Source organism: Corvus kubaryi, unplaced genomic scaffold (assembly GCF_017639235.1).
Source record: "Corvus kubaryi isolate FWS band 111438036 unplaced genomic scaffold, C.kubaryi_AGA036_p1.0 74, whole genome shotgun sequence".
NCBI classification, from domain to species: domain Eukaryota; kingdom Metazoa; phylum Chordata; class Aves; order Passeriformes; family Corvidae; genus Corvus; species Corvus kubaryi.
The window spans coordinates 11,161,805-11,180,013 of record NW_024582061.1 but is presented as its reverse complement, the minus strand read 5'-3'; the positions used below and the strand labels follow the sequence as shown (position 1 = coordinate 11,180,013).

The 18,209-nt window shown below is 41.6% G+C and overlaps 1 protein-coding gene across 2 annotated transcripts in view; it reads right to left on the bottom strand.

Annotated features, from left to right (window-relative positions):
- CHPT1 (choline phosphotransferase 1) overlaps positions 1-18,209 on the bottom strand; it is a 21,518-nt gene extending 3,309 nt beyond the window's left edge. Inside the window, exons 1-8 of one of the 2 annotated variants that reach the window (XM_042050400.1) lie at positions 17,802-18,208; positions 8,529-8,676; positions 7,536-7,677; positions 4,060-4,144; positions 2,318-2,449; positions 1,772-1,930; positions 776-901; positions 171-281 (exon numbers count right to left, since the gene is read on the bottom strand). In XM_042050400.1, coding sequence (XP_041906334.1) covers positions 171-281; positions 776-901; positions 1,772-1,930; positions 2,318-2,449; positions 4,060-4,144; positions 7,536-7,677; positions 8,529-8,676; positions 17,802-18,044 — 1,146 coding nt within the window. In that variant the 5' untranslated portion in view covers positions 18,045-18,208. Of the gene's footprint in view, positions 1-170; positions 282-775; positions 902-1,771; positions 1,931-2,317; positions 2,450-4,059; positions 4,145-7,535; positions 7,678-8,528; positions 8,677-17,801 lie in introns of both variants that reach the window. The other variant, XM_042050401.1, reaches the window with a different exon arrangement.

Genomic DNA, 18,209 nt, shown 5'->3' with positions numbered 1-18,209 from the left:
ATTCTAACATCTGGTAATGTCTCAAATACAGTGAACTTTCTCATAATACTGTTTTCTTCAAAAGCTGTATCTGTCTTCCCAAAAACAGAGAGGCTGCTTCATTCAACATTCCCCTAACTGCTTCTTCTCTTGTCCTTGACCTATTTTAATCAGTCATTATGGTTTTGAACCTGCTCAGGAGCTCGATGAGATGAAATTCTGAAGACATGTATATGAAGATGAGAAGCAATCTGTAGGCACACGCCACTGGCATATCTCAGCATATCAAACAAGGATATGAACTTCAAAAGAACAAAACAGAACAGGTTAAAAAAAATCCTTTTTTTTTTTCAATTGTCCCTACTACAAATATGCTATACTTTAATGAGAATTTATCCAAGTCACAAGTGTAGCAATCATTTTAACACACAGCTACAAAGTGGTCTAGTTTAGAATTACAAACAAAACCGTCACAACACCTCAACATCCTAACAGCACTAAACACTTAAAAGATCTGATAAAAAAAGGTTCATCTGCAGTTCACAGAACAACTTTAAAAAACCCACATGGACTAAAGCATAAATTTACAAATCTCTCCTGAAATTGCTTTCACATCTCTGTTCCAAGGAAAGCAAGCCCATCAGCTCCCAAAAACATGTTTACATGGTACCCTGGCACTCCCTCCACAATGACAGCTGACATGTGAGCAAGTTAGAAATGGCAGAGCAGAATGACAGGGACAATTCTCAATCTGTTCCTTTAAGTATGGTCAAAACAAAAAGTATAAAACACTTACCAATGCTATCCACAGAACAATATATTCATCAATGAAACTGTTGAAGTATTGGTCCAAAAACAGAAGTCCTGGTCCAATAAATGCAGAGTCCTGAAGACAAATTTCACTTTTTGTCATGTGAGCCACCTATGTTTAAAAAAAAAAAAAAAAATTAAAAAGTGCATCCCTGCAAGATTGGTGTAACTACCAGCAAACAGGCATCACATCCTTGCCCAGCAATGTTCTCTTGGAAATTGCATTTATACCTGTGCATTTCAGCTATCTGCAGGGGTTCCCCACTCTAGTTTTCCAGCACTGTATTCAAAGGGTAAGACTACGCAAGTATATTACTGAAAACAAATACTATCCACTTGAAATACTGTTTTCAAGTCTAACTTGAAAATTTTGGCTTTCTCTAGCCAAAAGCTAACTAGGAAGCAGACTTTTGCTTAAGTGGCAACACTTGTTCTCACTGTTTAGTAAGAAAGTCTGTAGAATACCTATTTTCTAGTGTTCTAGTGTTTGAAAAATGTCATCCTTGGAGAAAAAAATATCATCTGGCTAGATTACTGATGGTAGCAAGTATGTAGTAAGGCAGTTTGGTTTTTTTAATCCATTGAGTATTTATAAAAAAGATAAAGGCAAAAAAGACACGTTTATCTCTTCATTTTAATGATCAAAGCAAATTCTTATTTCAGATAATTAAATCAGAATTTACAGCACTGTTAGTACGGCTTAAGAGACCACAGCTAGGACGTTAAAGACAGACAGTAAGTGCATTTCTAGGAGTAAGCTAAACAAAACTGGAAGTTCTAACCAGTACATTCAACAGCAATTATGTGTTTGCATCAGTGTTACATATAATCTCTCTGTAGGACCCCGAGTCTAGTTCAGTATCTTGATCCCAATAAATATGGTAATACAGTGGCAAAGAAAAATAGGAAAATGGTGCCCCCTGATCCAGTAGGAGTTAAGCCAAGAACCAGTTTAGTTTTAGGAAGTTTAGGATTGACTTACTACCAGCTTCTGTGAAATTTTGGCATTCACAAACCCAAATGTCAAGACATACAGGCAAGAATGTTTTTCAAACAGCTGAGTTGTAGACTTTTTATAAATCATAATGGCCAATGTGATAAGCAGTCCAATGTGCAGGCCTGGTGAAAGAACACTTGTTCCCTAAAATAAAAAGGGACAGAAAATTTGTCTTAAGTTTCAGTTACACAGTAAAGTCCAGATTTTATATATATTGCAAATCCCATTAAACAAAACCGGAGTTGTCAAAACTTGGCAAAGTCCAGTAGCATTATCCCACTGCTCTTAGTACCCTTTGCAGTGACCACTAAGCAATTTTGTAAGAAAATTCATTGCCGTTCCTGTGACAGAAGAAATCCAGTAACAGGCAGAGGGAAGGTAGATAATGAAGTCTTTGCTCTAGCCATCTAACACTTTCATGCCTGTCTGCTTAAATGCTTAAACAAATAAAACCCTTATGGACTATCTGAAATGCAATAAATAATGGGCATAAATTATTCAAACCTCATTTTGATTTTTAGAGCAACTTACTGCTATTGTAGATCCATTCTTTCCAACCCCTCCACCAAAGATGACACGGAAGTAATTGAGAAAAGAAAGTGCTGTTCCACACAGGATGCCAATAACTGCAAAGAACTTCAGTTCTAAGCCCAGCAAAGGGACCTTAGCAGAACACAAAAGAAACCAAACCAAAACAAAAAAAAGAAAAAACAAACAATAACAAAACAAGAGAAGAATATTAAAAGTTAAGCACACAACACCTTTTTCAAGAAGTGATTAAAGAAGCCACTCTTACCTACTAAACAAACGTCTTATTTGAATTGTCACTTTCCTGGGAACAAGCTCAGGACAACAGTGTTTAAAATTTGTTTCCTTACTAAGAACACAGTAAGTATCTTTTGTTATGTTTAAACTCCACTTCGGAGTACTTAAATTCTGTTCTTGAAATTCAGCTACATCTTACTCTGTTCCTCCTTAATATGTTCTTCAAATATTTTCACTACGTAAGCAAAAACTTGACACAGACTACTGCCATCACCATGGTACGGGAGCAGGAAGAGGGATACTTCCTTCTATTTCTCTGGATGAAACAACGCTGAACCACAGGAAACACAAACACCATCGGCCAGCTGTGTGTTTTGGTACGTTATTTGTGTGCTGTATCTTTGCGTATCACGAGACTATCATGAATAGTCTCCAGATACAAATTTTAATTGAACAGTTACCTTTTGGAATCAATTGCAGTTTCAAGGAAACTTCCAAAGGCAGCAGAGGATTAGGAAAAAGAAGTAGTAATAAATTGAAACTGTTGACTATATTTTTGAATATACAATGTTTTGAGATACAGCATAACTACAATAGATTTTAATAGTGAGGGAAAAATCAATCATAATTTAAGTTTAATGCACCTGCTTTATTTTCCAAAATGAAAACAAGCTTTTTGAAAATAGAAAAAAAAAAGCATCTTACAGGCTGGGAAAAGGAAGCAAAGTTTAGCTAAACATTCCTTAATTGTTTAGTAAACTTTTGAATTAGTTTTCATTTCTTGGTGATTTATATTTGGGTTAATTTCTATTGGTTATCAATAGTATGGAAAAGTCTCAGTTCTTTGCACTATGACCAGTCAGAACTATAAATTTCTGCATAAAGACCGTAGAAAGGTTGATGATGTTAGTCTAATATACTTTTGATGCTGTCCACTAGAGTGCATCTTTAAAGATCAGAAGTCAGATATCAAAAAGTTTTGTGAAAGAAAAAAATTCTTTAAATATAAGTATTTACATTTATGTGGCTGTGGCATAATTCTTAAAAATCAGTACATCTGCATCGACACAAATACGGATAACTTAACCAAAACCCCCTGGTTTCATCCCATGATTTCATTAGATTGAAGCACTTCATCCTTAAATTTTAAGATAAATAGTTTAACTGAACAGTAATGTATGTCTTGCAATAAAATATACAAAATTTAGAAAACCAGAACAAAAATTATTTGCTAAAGCTTAAGTATGTGTGGAGTATTGGTGCCAGATCAAAAGTTTGTATGTGGCAGATGGGGTCTTTTTTCCTCTAGGTAGGTACAAATTTGTGCATAGGGAGTAATCTAAGTAAACTACAACATCAAGATAACCAGCACTCATACAATAGGCTAAAACAACGTTACACAACTAGTAGGTGTTGATGGTACTTGTACAGGGCAGCTTCAAATACCACAGAACTGTGGACACTTACAAAAATACTCAACAGGAACTCTGAGCACTTAACACACTCACCTTATAGTCCCATATCGCTGCTCCTCCATAGGCAGATATCAAGAGCAACATTGTTATGGCGATCTGAACTTCAGTTACATCAATTCTATGAAGGGGAAAAAGAAAGAGATTTAGTTAAAAGCCTTCTTGCTGTAAGTATAAAGTGTGTGTGGAGAGAGCGGGGAATAAAACCCCAGTAACTGTACTTCAAATGATATAAATATATATAGAATATTACTTTCCTTGGCTGAGAAAGCTACTCTATATGGAGGCACACATCTCCAGCTAAAATTAAAGCTATACTCCTTTTCTGGAGCAAGCTACATATAATTTTAATAAGGGGAATATTTAATTAATACATTGTTAACTATTTGAAAATTCTGTATGAATTTACAGACTTGTTGATGTGTAAGAATCAAATCAAAGCTTAAGGCAAGCTCACAGTAAATGCAATCAAGCGTTTCCATTAAAAGCACAGCATATAAAAGCAGAGACTATAAAGAGCAGGCTGGGAAAGAAGGGATTTCTTTAAGCCTTGCATCATGAAAACTTGACAGATACAGCCTGCAAAACAAGGGAGGACTGAGTCAGTGGATAGCTGAGCATTTGCCTTATTTCTGAAGACATAACTGCTATCTTGCTTTCCTCCATAAAAGGTGCTTTGGAAAAGGTGGCCTTGTATGCCTTATGAAGTCCAGACTCTGTATTTCACCTTTTTTTGTTCTCAGACAAGACAGACAACTCTTTATTGTTGTATTTAATTGATGAAACCTCTCATGAAACCAAGGCTCAAGAAAAAAAAAAAAATCAATACTTTTTAAGCTTTAAAATCAATAATTAAAAATAATAACCAAAGAAAGTGCATATCAAAGGTACCTTTTATGGTAACAAAAGTTTTGAGACAGGTACCTTATGTTCATACTAAAGTTACCAGCAAACAGTGAAAATGAAGGTTCCAGATTTCTTTTAGCAGTTGGAATAAATTTGCTGTTTTAAGGTATTATGACCAAAGTCAATGTGTATTGCTACTTGCTTAGCACATGACCTGTCTGTACAGGAAACAGTGGATTTTTAAAAGGAGATAGCAATCAACTCCTGGGTAATGGAAAACATTTATCTGAACTTGATAATCTCAGTAACATTACACTCTCTTCTTTCATCAGAAAGATGGCGATAAAATATGCCAAATTTCATCATAGTCTGACTCTTAGAGGATCCAGACTTTAAACTCCAGTTAGATGATAAGCTGACATGCTCATTGCCTCTTAAAACCATGAGAATGGGGAGTCCTTCCTAAGGTGTTGTATTCCCTCAGCTTTATCTGCTCATCAGTCTGTCAGGTGAACCAGTCCAGCTTGTCAGTCTAGTGCAGGCTTTTCATCTTCTGCCCATTTGATGAAGTGGCTTGAGTCAAATGACAGTGGAGCTGGGAGTGAGCTCTTCCCTCTCTGCCAGGGATGAAGTGTTACATCCACCCAGCCGTTGCTGAACTTGCCGGTTACCTCATGCAAAAGCACCCAAGTGCAAGTGTTCAGAGGTTGCACTCTGCACTATTAACACTTGGATTTCTAATCTGCATTGCCATTGTTGCTGCTGGGGGTGGGAGGAGGCTCAAACTTGACGCTGAATCATGTGCCAAAGTTTAATACTTAATTTTACAGAGGCTCAGACTGTTGGTGGCAACAGAGCCCAAATCAGAGTCCAAAGACTTTACTCAGACACTGCAGTATTCTACAATCTGACAGTGTCACATTATTCAGCTCTCTGATCCTTCCTGCCCATCAGCACTAGGAATCTCTCATTTGTGATTTATTTCTAAAATCTAGTGCTGCTAACTGAGGAACAGCATCAGTAAAAACCTCCATCCATCTTCTTATCTACCATGATATTTAGAGCACTATACTAATGCCTTCTTCAAACCTCTATGCTTAAGAAAAACAAAATTGGGAGCCTTGAAAAAAACTGTGACCTGTTTTCACTGGACAGAAATAAGTTACCTTGGAGAAAAGTTGTGTCTATTTAACTTAAAACAGTAACCATGGAACATTAGGCCACTCTGAACTGTTTGTACTATGCACTATCATTATGTTTAAGTAGAAGTCACCAAGTTTTTAACAAAATCTTTATGTAGTAAAGGAGTCCCAGTGACTTCCTGATGTGGGGAAATCATTCTCATGCTTTACGCAAGAATAAAAGGCACAGAAAAGCAGCCATGTCTGCAAAATGCCAGAGCTCATGGTCTAGTCCAGCTCCCTTCAGAGCAGCCTACTGTCATGGACAGAAAGTATCCAATTTCAGCCATCACTGTAAAGCACCTATTTTTGTTTATAGTTTATTAAAAAGATTAGGATGTTCAGGCAGGCAGAAGAATTATAGTTTGTGTGGTAAAATGCATTACCAGCAAATCAAAAAGAGCTCAGAGACAGCCTGCATTTGATGCCGTGTGCAGGGACAGCTGGTCACCAGCCTGTGTGCCTGGGGATGCGCAGATTTGCTAAGGTGCTTCTAACAGGACAGAGCTAAGTAGGACTATGAACAGGTGACTTAGCAAGGGACTGGGATTAGTAGAAAGACAGCCAAAACTTATTTCCAGTTTTGCTGTCACAGAAGTCTCTGACCTTTTCCTCTTCTCAGAAGTAATTATACTAAAGTGAAGCTCATTGCTTAAAAACAGCAAAAGGCTGTGGCCAGGCACCACCACAGCTACAGGAGAGTGCAGCAATCCCCACCCTATTAGCAGTTAAATTGAAATTATTATTTTCTACATGAATTTCATGACTTCTCCTCCTATGCTGCAGTGAAACAGATAAAATTTCTATCAAGTCATGAGCAGCACCACAGCAGTCTCTAGAACTGTGACCTAACACAAAACACAAAACCTCAAGGACATCGAAGCCAGTATGAGCCAGATTAAACGAAAGGCCCTCATATATATGTGGGGTAATTTTTCAAGCATTGCCAGACGATATGTGGAACTCCTTGAGGATGCAATGGGTGCAGAGAGTTCATTCCAAGGAAGACTGAAGATATCAATGACAGGGAAACCCATTAGCAGGGGAATTTCTCTAAAATGCATGTGGTTTAGAGTTCCCTGAGGCTGAAACTGTTCTGTGGCTGGAAGATTAAAAGGGAGGTACCCAGCTTGCTCTGTCCCTACTCCTACACAGGGCACTTGTCTGCAATGTAAACAAGACCTCTCTGGCCTGAGCCTGCATGGTGCCTGTATGGGCTCTGACAACAAATCTGCAGACTAAAGTGCCAAATGCATGCAAACAAAGCATATAGAGCTAAAATCAGCTGCTAAAAGAAAAAGTTCTCATTATTACTCAGGGTTTCAAGTGCTTGTCAGGTAAAACACAAGATTGCTAGATTGGTAGGGAGATGAGAAAGAAGGTGAGAGAAAGAGAAAGCAGGGAGTAAACCAAGAAGAAACTGAAATCAAGGAGCTAGCAGTCTCAGACATTAAGGCATATGTACTTCTAAAGATACCTACTTACTTTCCAAACCTTAGTATGCCTGATACATATGTCTGCCAGTGAGCAGAATAGAACATGAAAAGTCCCACAAAACAACAGAAAAACAACCAGTCAGGATTTGTTCCTAGTCGGATTGCTATGCAGGATCCAAGGACAACAAATACTGAAAAGCAGAAATGAACATGTTAGTCATATAGCCTCTTGGCTTGAAGTTAAGAGAAATTTAAAAAAATAAACTAAAACACAGGACATTTTACATCACTCTAACAACGTAATGCTATGACTGATACTTCATGGAGTAGCTGACCCTCAAGGACAGTCCTGGCAGGAGAGACCAAAACACAGCATTCCTTCCCTGCCAAGACAGGGCCCCACCCTCTAGCCTACAGTGGTTGTTCTCCCTCTTACCAGCCTTGTCATCTCGTGTTCTTCGCGACACTGACAACTTCAGCTGAAGAGCCAAGCTCAGGGAGACTGGCATCTGCACTTCTCTGGGAACCGAGGCATAAAGAAGCTACCAATTCCCAGGGCAACTGTTTCAGCCATTGAGCTTTACAAAACTACAGGCGCATTGGCACCAACAGCAGCAAAATACAGAAAGTGAAACTGAGCAAGGCTTACTTTTTAAGGACTTACAACTTTTTAAAAACTAGTTCTTCTCAGGAATATAAATTACCCTTCTCCTACGTGCCAGGCTACCCTATTACCAAACCGATACTTTGGCACCTTACTCCTAAAGTGGAGTATGTGAAGATGCACAGTTAAGTAGGAGCAGAATACATCTTACCCAACATTTGACAAAGGAACTTCTGAAATATCCCCCCTGTTACTGGCCAGGGATGCAAAGGTCAGGAGATAGTAAAGTTACTCTAAAAGACCCTGTTCCAAGCAGGAGTTTGGACTAGATGATCTCCAGAGGTCCTTTACAACTTCAACAAATCTGTGACTAATCAGCTCGTCTTGAAAAGAGGTAACTTTTATAAACTAGGATGGGTGACAGTAGGTTAAGGCTACCTGTGGAAATAGAGTCGCAACCATGATCAAAGAGTTCTCCTAGAGGAGAACTACTGTTTGTTCTTCTGGCTTGCTTCCCATCAATGGCATCCAGAGACTGGTAGATAAAAAGTCCTATTGCACCCAGGATGTATGCCCAAAAAGGTGCCTGAAAGAGATTCGTAGAAAAGATCACCAAGTAGTTCCCAATTTCTCAGCTAATAATCTGTTTCATAAAGGATAAAATAATGTTCACCACAAAACTGTACTATACTGTGCTTTTTTTTACTTAATTAATGGACAAACCAAACACTTTGCACTAATTTCTACACGAATTGTAGTAACTACTGTAATGAACTCCTCCAGATACACCAGTGGAACACAGGTCCTTCTAATTATTTAAACAAAAGCAATCCCAAAACTTTAGCCCCTCTTCTGCATCAACTGATTTACTTTTCTACCTTAAACCCACAGTATTGCTATAATTATTTGCATTCTTTGTGCTGAAAAATGTTATAAAAATAAAAATCATCTTTAAAAAAGAAAGTAGTAGCAAGGCACTTATTAAGCTCTCAGCAGTTTGAGAGGTGCTTGAATGATTTGCTCAGATTTACAACATAAAAACCCATTAAGTATTTTACTAAAGGCTTCAGCCTTTAGGGAAAAATATTTTTTCCAACACACAAAATTGACTACCGAGGCACTTGGGACAGGACTTAAAAAATTAAGAAATTCACTAAATATGAAGAAGAAACCATCTACTTAATACACACCATCAGTTTCAAACCAAGCTGTTACACTAACACCACTCTTAGCTTCAAGGGAACTGTTCTGCAGACATTCCTTTCAAAAGCACTGTTTTCATATGCACAGTCCTTATGGCTTTGTCTAGGAAGTAGGTTTTGTTAAAAATTATTTAAAACACCTTTGGAACAAAGCACAGGCAACATTTTTGCCTCATGTACTTTCCAGAGGTACCTTTAGTATTTAGAAGCACTGTTCACGAAAACAGAGTCAAAATCAGGTAAAAATGCTGGAAATACAACTTGCAGGTTAAACAAGGGAACAGCCAGACAGCCACAGAGCTGAATCCTTTCCCACTCCCCGCTCAGGGACAGCTGCTCTGGCGCTGCTACATTTCTGCAACTCCCCTCCTGCGACACGAATTGATCAACATGTGTACATGTATTTCCTAAGCCCAGTAAAGGCTATTAAGCAGATTTAGCCACCAGATCAGATCTCAGTGTGCTGAGATTTGTCCACACTCAACTAAACGCAGTGTCGCTGCTGGGGAAGAAGGGAAAATGGCAGTCATCTGTCCATTCAAAGGCAGCAGTAAGAATGCAGCCGAGGCAAGCTGCTCCTCCAGACATTCTGATGTCTTGTCATCATTGTTCTGAGCTAGAAAGTTACATGTCCAGTTAGACTGGTCACAAAACACACAAAGAAGCAACATGCTTAAGGAAGGTCCAGTTCTGAATAGCATTTTTGCTGTTATTTAAGAATTCCTCACATATTCCAGTCTAGCTGATACACTGCTATCAAAGTCAAATAGTTGGCTGCTTCACCCAGCTTTGAAGGAAAAGACAGTCAAAGAATCAGGAACTCCAGCTTTAGGTGCAAGGTCTGGATTTGTATGCACATGAAAATCTAGAAAACTTAAAACATTCTTCAAAACTGGCAAAGCTGTCTTCTGCCTTAATCCAAGGAAACCAAGAAAAATTGTTATCACAGATCATGTAGGAAGTCTTAAACAGGGAAAAGAGGATGAAGAGATACTCCAATGGACATTTAATATACTGGTATTTGATAATTCCTGCAAAGATCACACTATAGAAATTTAGGTCAAGTGAAGACAGCAATACATGTTTGATGTTTACTGATGGAATTAGTTGAGTTACTTAGCCGCCTTCTCCCATTTAGTGTCTAGTTACACAAAGGAATCTTGTCTTGGGGCATGGGGTTAAAGCAGGGAGGGAATTTTTAGCCATCTTTTGAAAAAGTTTCACTCCTCTAATGAAGGGGAAAGGATAAAGCTTGTGGAGAACAGGAGATGACTGTGGCTAGCCCAGGACTGTGGATCACCAAAAGCTCCATGGAGGCACAGAGAACTCAAGGGTCTCTCCTGGCATAAGGTCTCACTTGGTCCCACATAGTGCAGAGGGGCTGCAGCTACCTCCTCTTTCTCTCCACCCTTCAAAAACAGAGGGCTGTCAGTCATTGCTTGGGTACTTCAGAATGTAAAAGCACAGTTAGGACATTGTTGAAGCTAAGATAATTTTAGTTGTGATACAATCCACACACTAAAGTCACCATAGAGTATACACTGGCTTTCAGAATAACTTTGTTATGTGGAGAATAACACAGAATCTCAAACACAGCAGCTCCAGACCTATAAGCAGAAATGCCATGAGAAATCACTAGTTTCACTGTCAGGAAAAGACATTGCCAATTTATTTGAAAGACATTGCAAATTTTACCATTAATATTTCTGTGAAGTGCCACAAAGATCACCTGCAGAGTTTTATGAGGTGTCCTTACTGCGACATACTTCTATTCATTATGAAAAGATAGCTTGAGATCTACATTTAGCTTCTCGCAAAGCAAGTGTAACACAATATATGCAAAAATAAACAAATACATCAGCTTTAACTCAAACTTTTCCTATTAGGTCTTTTTGACAAAGCAGTAGCTTTTGTCCAGTTGCAAGTTATAGTACAGGTATGATCATTCAGGCTGATCCAAGTCTGTTAGCATTAGCTCCTACTGGGACAAATCAAAGCAACAGTCCCTCTAGTTCCAAAACTAAAGCACTCGGCCCCTTGCTGATCTGGAGGAAGGGTGAGCATTTTCATCTGCCTCCCAGTAAGTGTATCTGTATCCATTAGCAGCTGTAGCAGATGTATTAGCATCCCCACAGTTAAAGAGAAAGGAGAAAGATCCTAGTAAGAGCAACATATGTCAGAGAGCTTAGAAACACTATCTGGAGCATTTCATCCCTAGGCCGTCAGTCCAAATCTAACCCAAAGTGGTAAGAACTAAAATTCACTTGTGATCAACTATCATTTAGCAGATTAAATGAATGTTCTAATGTTTTAATTGGTAAAAACAGAGTTTTCCAAATCACCAAAGGTTCCTAATAATCAGGAATTTTCTCTGCTATCTTCCCTCTCAATACAGCTCCTGTTGCTGTCTCCTTTGCCTTCTCACATGCCTGGCTGTCCATTCAGGGATGTCCCCTGATGGCTTCCCACGCTGGACCCAAGTAGTTTTCAAATTAGAGAAGTGGGAGCATCTGAGAATGCTGACATGGCTGAGCAGAAAGGTCAGGAGGCTCCCAATAATCATCAGCTTTTCACTGATGAGGTGTTTATTATCTCTGCCCAAAGTTATATCCTGCCTAAGCAAGTGCATTATTTGGCCAGAGCTAGATGCTGCTCCCATGGAACTACAAGAGAATAGAAACCTGGGGGGAAGGAGGCAGGGAGGGAGAGGGGGATGCTTCTCTGCTTCAATTCAAAACGATGTCTGAAGATAATACAGTCCCACAATCCTGTCACACACAGATTTGATACAGTAGAACTGGTCATCTACTGACCCAGAGCATGTCAAAACAAAGCCATATACATGTAGTGTTTGACAGGTATGTGTGACATGCCTCTCCTTCAGGAAAAAATGGGGGTTGAACAGCAGGCATTCTTCTCCTCCCATGATTCCGCCCCACAAAAGAGCATGGACAGTTACAAAAGACTACATGTGTCAGGGAAATCCTTTAGAACTTGTTTCAAGCAAAGCTCTCAAGTCTGGAAAGTTCAACAGGCCAAGCTTTTGCAGTATTTAAAGATTCAGTTTCCCTTAATTACTCATCACGTTTAGCCATAATCTCACTTCCTCAATCCATGGCTAATAGTTTTGCCCTAGTTTACATGGCCCCTCTCTGGATCAGATCCAGAATAGAGGGAGACATTTAGACTGGACTTCCCCCTCTTCTTCCCCCTGAACATGGATCATTTCCCACACTTCAGCACAAAGCACTGTGTGCAATTATACTAATAGCAGGATAAGGGAAGGGGCTGTTCAAACCTGAACTAGAGCAGGGAAGACAGCATGGATGAAAAAATAAAAATAATAATCAAATAATTGTACCATAGTCCAAGTGCATTTCATGCATACCAAAGACTCTCTGCATTCCTTTAGCGCCCTTGTCTCTCCAACAAGCCCTGTCGAAAAGAGTTCCCATCCTTCTGTGTCAGGATTCCTGGACCTTCTTACTTCATGCCAAATAACCTCCTTCTCCCATTCACAACTGATCGCTCTGTTCCTCACTCGTGGGTTTTGGCTGAATTTCCCACTCCACTCAGTGCTCCACACTTCTCTCCCAAGTCAGGTGATGCTTTTTCCTTCACACTCTCCCCTCCCACACACATCCCTGTTCATACCACCTGCTCCAGTTCAACGTCTTTTCTACTTCTCTACTCTCTCTCCCACACAGCTCAGCTGTGCCCCTGCTGTTTACATAATATGATACCTGTCAGTATCTTCCCCTCATTATTGCCCTCTGACAGGCCTCTTTCCTTTTAAAGGCAATTCAGCTGTTTGCTTGGGTTTGCTGTTGTTTTTTAAGTTTTTTAAAAAGAGAGAGAGAGGCAGAGACAGCATCTCACCAATGTTCCTCTCCCTCCAAACTACTGATAGTAGAGCCAGGTGAAGTCACTGAGACCCTCCCCTGCTTTTTGCTCTCTGTTATAAATGTACTGTGGTATTGGCTTTTCGCATGTTACATAATTGTTATGAATGTATTGTGGTGTTGGTTTTTTTCATGTTCCTTAATATTAGAAAAGCTTTGCCCAGGTTCTGTAATGTAATGCTGTAGAATGTCTGTAGTTTGGGTGGTCAGTTTGGGAAGCATGGGGGGGGTCTTCACATTCCTGGAAAATCTTATCAGAAGAAAAGAACCTGAAACCAGACAGAATGGAACCAAGGAAAAAGAAAAGACTGATAAGATGATACTCAGCAACTCCAAAGAATTCATGAATTATGCATGATGATGATGAAGACGAAGTAAGCGATGTACTTTTAAAGCCGATCTTTTGGATATAAAGGTGTGCCTTTGGATCTCTGCCGAAGCACCCGGCCGTAAGACCCTTTTTGCTGTTGTCTCCTAATTGTCCCTTTTATTAAACTTTCCTTAAAATTTTACAAAGAGTGAACCTCGTTTTTCACAGCCTCAGTAGATGCATGGTTTTCTGAACAGCACATTTCAGCAAGGTATGACACCCTTTTATAAACTCACTACACCATTTCTTGAACAATTCCACAGAGCTAGCCATCACAAGCCTCCCTTCCTTCCCTTGGCTTACTGCAGGAGAACCCTTGGGCCCCTGCCCCCTTTTCCTATCACTGCCCAAACAGCAAATCTGTGATCCACACTTTTCTCTTCCTGTCTTCCTCTGCTCCCAGATATTTGCTTAGATCATGCTGTAAATGGTACAAGACTATTTTTCAAATAGTTACAATTCAGTACAATGTAATAATTACGGTTAATGTGCGCTTCTGTCTAAAATTCTAGCTTCTCAAACCATTCTACAAGTCTATGACTTTATAGAAGAGAGCAGATTTAGACTAAATAGAAGGAAGATTTCTTTTTTGACGATGAGAGTCATGAAACACCGGCACAGGTTGCCCAGAGAGGTAATAGATGCCCCACCTCTGGAAACATTCAAGGTGAGACTGGACAGGACTCTGAGCAACCCAATTTAGTTGATGATAGCAAGGAGGCTGGACAGGATGGCCTTTAAAGTCTCTTCCACCCAGCTATTCTACGATTTTAGAGATCTTGAAGGATTACCAAAGCTAGACCCCTCCACAAGCCACCACCAATGCAGAGCATCAAAGTTTCCTTCTCCCTTTAAAAAATATGTTCAGTCACTTTTCTTCCTGCTCGTCCCCAAACTGCAGAGGGGTATGCAAGATTCCCCTGCAAAGCCTAAGGAATTGACTGGAGCTGCTTCAGAGAAGCCTGCTGGCAGTAGAGCAAAACAATTCACTGTCCTATAGTGGGGATAAAATAGAAATCTTCACCCAGAAAGTGCTTCTTTTGCTCTTTAATGCAGCAAATACACACTACTCTTAGTTAATGTCAGCAAGAGTTTTAATTCCTAAAAAATTCCTAAGAAGTGTCAAAAAAAAAAAAAAAAAAGGAAAAAGAAAAAAACACAACCCAGGCTGCAACCACGGTGAAAATGCCATTTCAGCACTCCATAAACATGAAACGTGCAGGTGGTGCTCTCTCCACCACCATACCTGTATATTATTTTTACAGACTGCTGTCCTAAGTTACAGAGAGTAGGAAACTGGACAAACCTCAACAAAAATGTACCCACATGGATTGTAGTCACAACAATGCCTGAGGGGTGCAACCTGCTAAGGGCTTACCTCTAAAAAAGAAGGCTTCTGTTGAAACATGCATTTGCAGCAGACAGTGATATCAACCATGTTCCTACTAGGCCAGGAGACATTACTGAAATAGACAATATTTTATCATTCCAAAACATCCGGTGCTAGTCAGGAACAAACTGGCTTTTAGCGGCTACTGATACTGATGAAGATAAAAAGAACAGCGTATAGGGAAACAATGGCTCCATGTTAGGAGAACAAGAGAGCATTTTGTGGGTTGAAACATGAATTGCACTGGGGTTGGCAATGAGCAGTATGAAATTGTGGAAATCACTGCAATAGGACATAATGGAAGCTGAAAATACGAATTGGTTCGAAACAACTCATTCAAATGGCAAAATCATCAGGTGGAAAGTGTCTGTGGGGAACAGGCAGATCCAACAGTTACTTTCTAGCAAGTAACCCAAGTAGAATCCCTTGCAAAGAAACTGCTAAACCACAGTCTTTGGCAGCTGGAAGGGATACTGGAGAAAGATCTCTTTTCTAAGCATCTGTTAGCAGCTACTCTCCAAGGGATTTCAGTGACCAGTCTTACTTGTTTTGTGTTTTCAATAAAGGCTTAACCAAAATGGCCCACTTAAGACTGGTTAAGGAATAAAAAACAACCACATAAACCAACTCAAAAAAAAACCAAACCAAAAAACCCACCAAAACCCAAACCTGCTTGTTATTTTATCCAAGTCTCCAGGTGCTCCTACCCTATCCAAGAGAATATGACAAGTTCTTCTTTGTCCATCAGCTAATCAAGACATGTTCATGGTGGAAAGAGGTGCTGTTGAAGTGCACTATGGTATTAGCTCAGTCTGTGATTTCAGTCATCTTGAACATAATTTTCAGCTCCACCTACCCTTTCCAGCCTATAAATCCAAGTCAAAACTATGAAATAGGTATTTCAAAACTATGAAATCGGTATTACAACAGCGCATGCAGCACCTATTAAGTGTTGCAACAGCTTTAGCTTTTTCAAAAAGCTGTCCAGAAACATGACCTTACCTCAGGCAGAAGACAAGCTGAGTCATTAAGCAAGTAGGAGAGAGAATGATGCTTCTAAGTGATGCAGCAAGAGAAAATCAGGACTATTCTCACAGAGCAGAGGCAACAAACAAAACAACAAGATGAGGCTGGCTTCACACTGCATATTTATAAAGGATAGACTGGTATCTGAACAAGAAAGTATAGTCCAAACTATAGGTTCTTATAAAACCCAGCTTCCACAATTTAAAAAAAAAAAAATTTAAAAAGTCCAAACAGAAAAGTTCCTAAAACCCAACCTAAGTTTTCCTGGAAGGAATAATTCCCTGGATCTCTGCAAAACAACTTTTTTCTTTTTGTACAAGAGTCCTCAAGGGAAAAATAACTTACTTTCTGCTTTTAGTTTTGCATAGCAAAGAGAAAAAGCTAAAATGAGCAGTCAGACACATAGCTAGTACATGACTGATCTTTTTATCACAAAACTAAGCTAAAGGTAGCAGTCTACAGGCATTTTAATTCTGAAAGTGCTAATAGATTACCATCTGTAGTTTCCAGCCATTCACTATCATCTCTGTCCTCTCTCCTCCTACTGCCTGCAACACCGGAGTGCCTCTACCTGGTGATGTATATCAGGGGGATGATTAGGGTGAGACCAAACCCCAAAGTTAATTTCGATTTGGATAAGTTTCCTGATATGCCTGCCACAAACATCTCTGTGAACACGAAGTGCAAAGCAACTAGAGAAAAAGATAATGTTCTTCTGACAGGAACACTCACCAGGGTAAATCTATGGTATTAAAAAAGTCCCAACCAACTGCCAACCTCTGCTGTTAGGATTTAAGCCCACCAGAACACAAGAAAAACAACTGCCACCTTTTAAGGGATTTTACCCACATAAAGCAATTTTTCCCTGGTATTTCCTACCCTGACTACCATAAAGACTCTGCAGCGGGAAACGTGCAACAGGCTGGCAAGCTCGCATAGAGGTCCTGAAATTGTGTGAGAAACTGTAGGCACTGCAGTTCAAGTGAGAGCAGCCCGAGAGCAGCCCCAGCCCACGTTAACAAGCCTGTTTTCCCTCCAGAAGTTAAAGCACTTCACTGCTTCCCACCCAAGGACATTGGAAACATTGGAGCTACTGCCAGCTAACACATCTGCTACACAACCCAGCCGCAGCTCTGACCTAAGCGATGCCCAAGTGGATCAGGCACGTTTCGTGGCCAGCCCTGCCCTGCTCCTGGGCACATCCCGCACCCTCCATCATGAGCAGCTGCTGTTTCTACCTCCACGGCCCCTGGGTGACAGCCGCGCTCCTGAGGAGGGCTCCATTCCCTTCCCAGCCAGCTGCCCGCGCAGAGGCACGCACATGGAATGCAGGCTGCTCCGTGGGGTAGGCGGGAGTGCCACGCACCAGGTGAGCCCGGCTGTGCCCTCTGCACCACAGCGTGCAGTGCAGGCCAGGTGCCCACCACACCAAAGCCCCGGCCCCACGGGGCTCTTTGGGCAGTGAAGGGCCAGAGCTCGTCCGCTGAACCTCGTCCTTCCACGTGATCCCTACAGCATTTGGGCATTCAGACCCTAACACCCATCTCCAGCTCTACCCCTGCTGCCCCAAAGGGTGAGCCGCGCGTCACCGCTCCTCTGATTTCTCAGGACAATCCCGCAGCGCTGCCTTAGCCCTCCCTGCCAAGGGACGGGCCACGCGCGTCGCTGCGGTGGAGCCCAAAGTGACAAGGCACGGCCCCGCGCCGGGCACGGCCCCCCAGCCCCCGGCACTGCCAGCACGCACCAGCGGGGCCGAGCGGCGGCCCCCGCGCCCGGCTCAGTGCGGCTCCAGCGGGGGGCGGCGGCCGTGTCGGGCGGTACCTGCTCGGTGGCGCTGGGGCAGCAGGCGATGAGCGGCAGCGCCGTCAGGCAGTTCAGCAGGAGGCCGCCCATGGTGATGGCGTTGGGCGCCAGCCCCCGCGGGACCTGCTCCACCAGCCAGCCCCAGTAGGGCTGCAGCCATGGCTCCAGCAGCGAGCGCCCGGCCGCGCTGTAGCGGTGTTGCTCCAGGCGCTTCAGCTGCGCCGGGCTGAGGGGCGCGGGCAGCACCCAGGGCGCGACCATGCCCGCACCACCACGACGGACGACACCGGGGTCAAGGGGCCGCCGCCGCTCGGGGCGGGGCTGAGCCGAGCCGGGGGCAGCGGCGGAAGAAGCCGACGCCCAACAGCGGCTTGGCCGGAGGGGAACGGCTGCCCCCGCCTCGGCCAACGCGGGGCGAACGCCCTC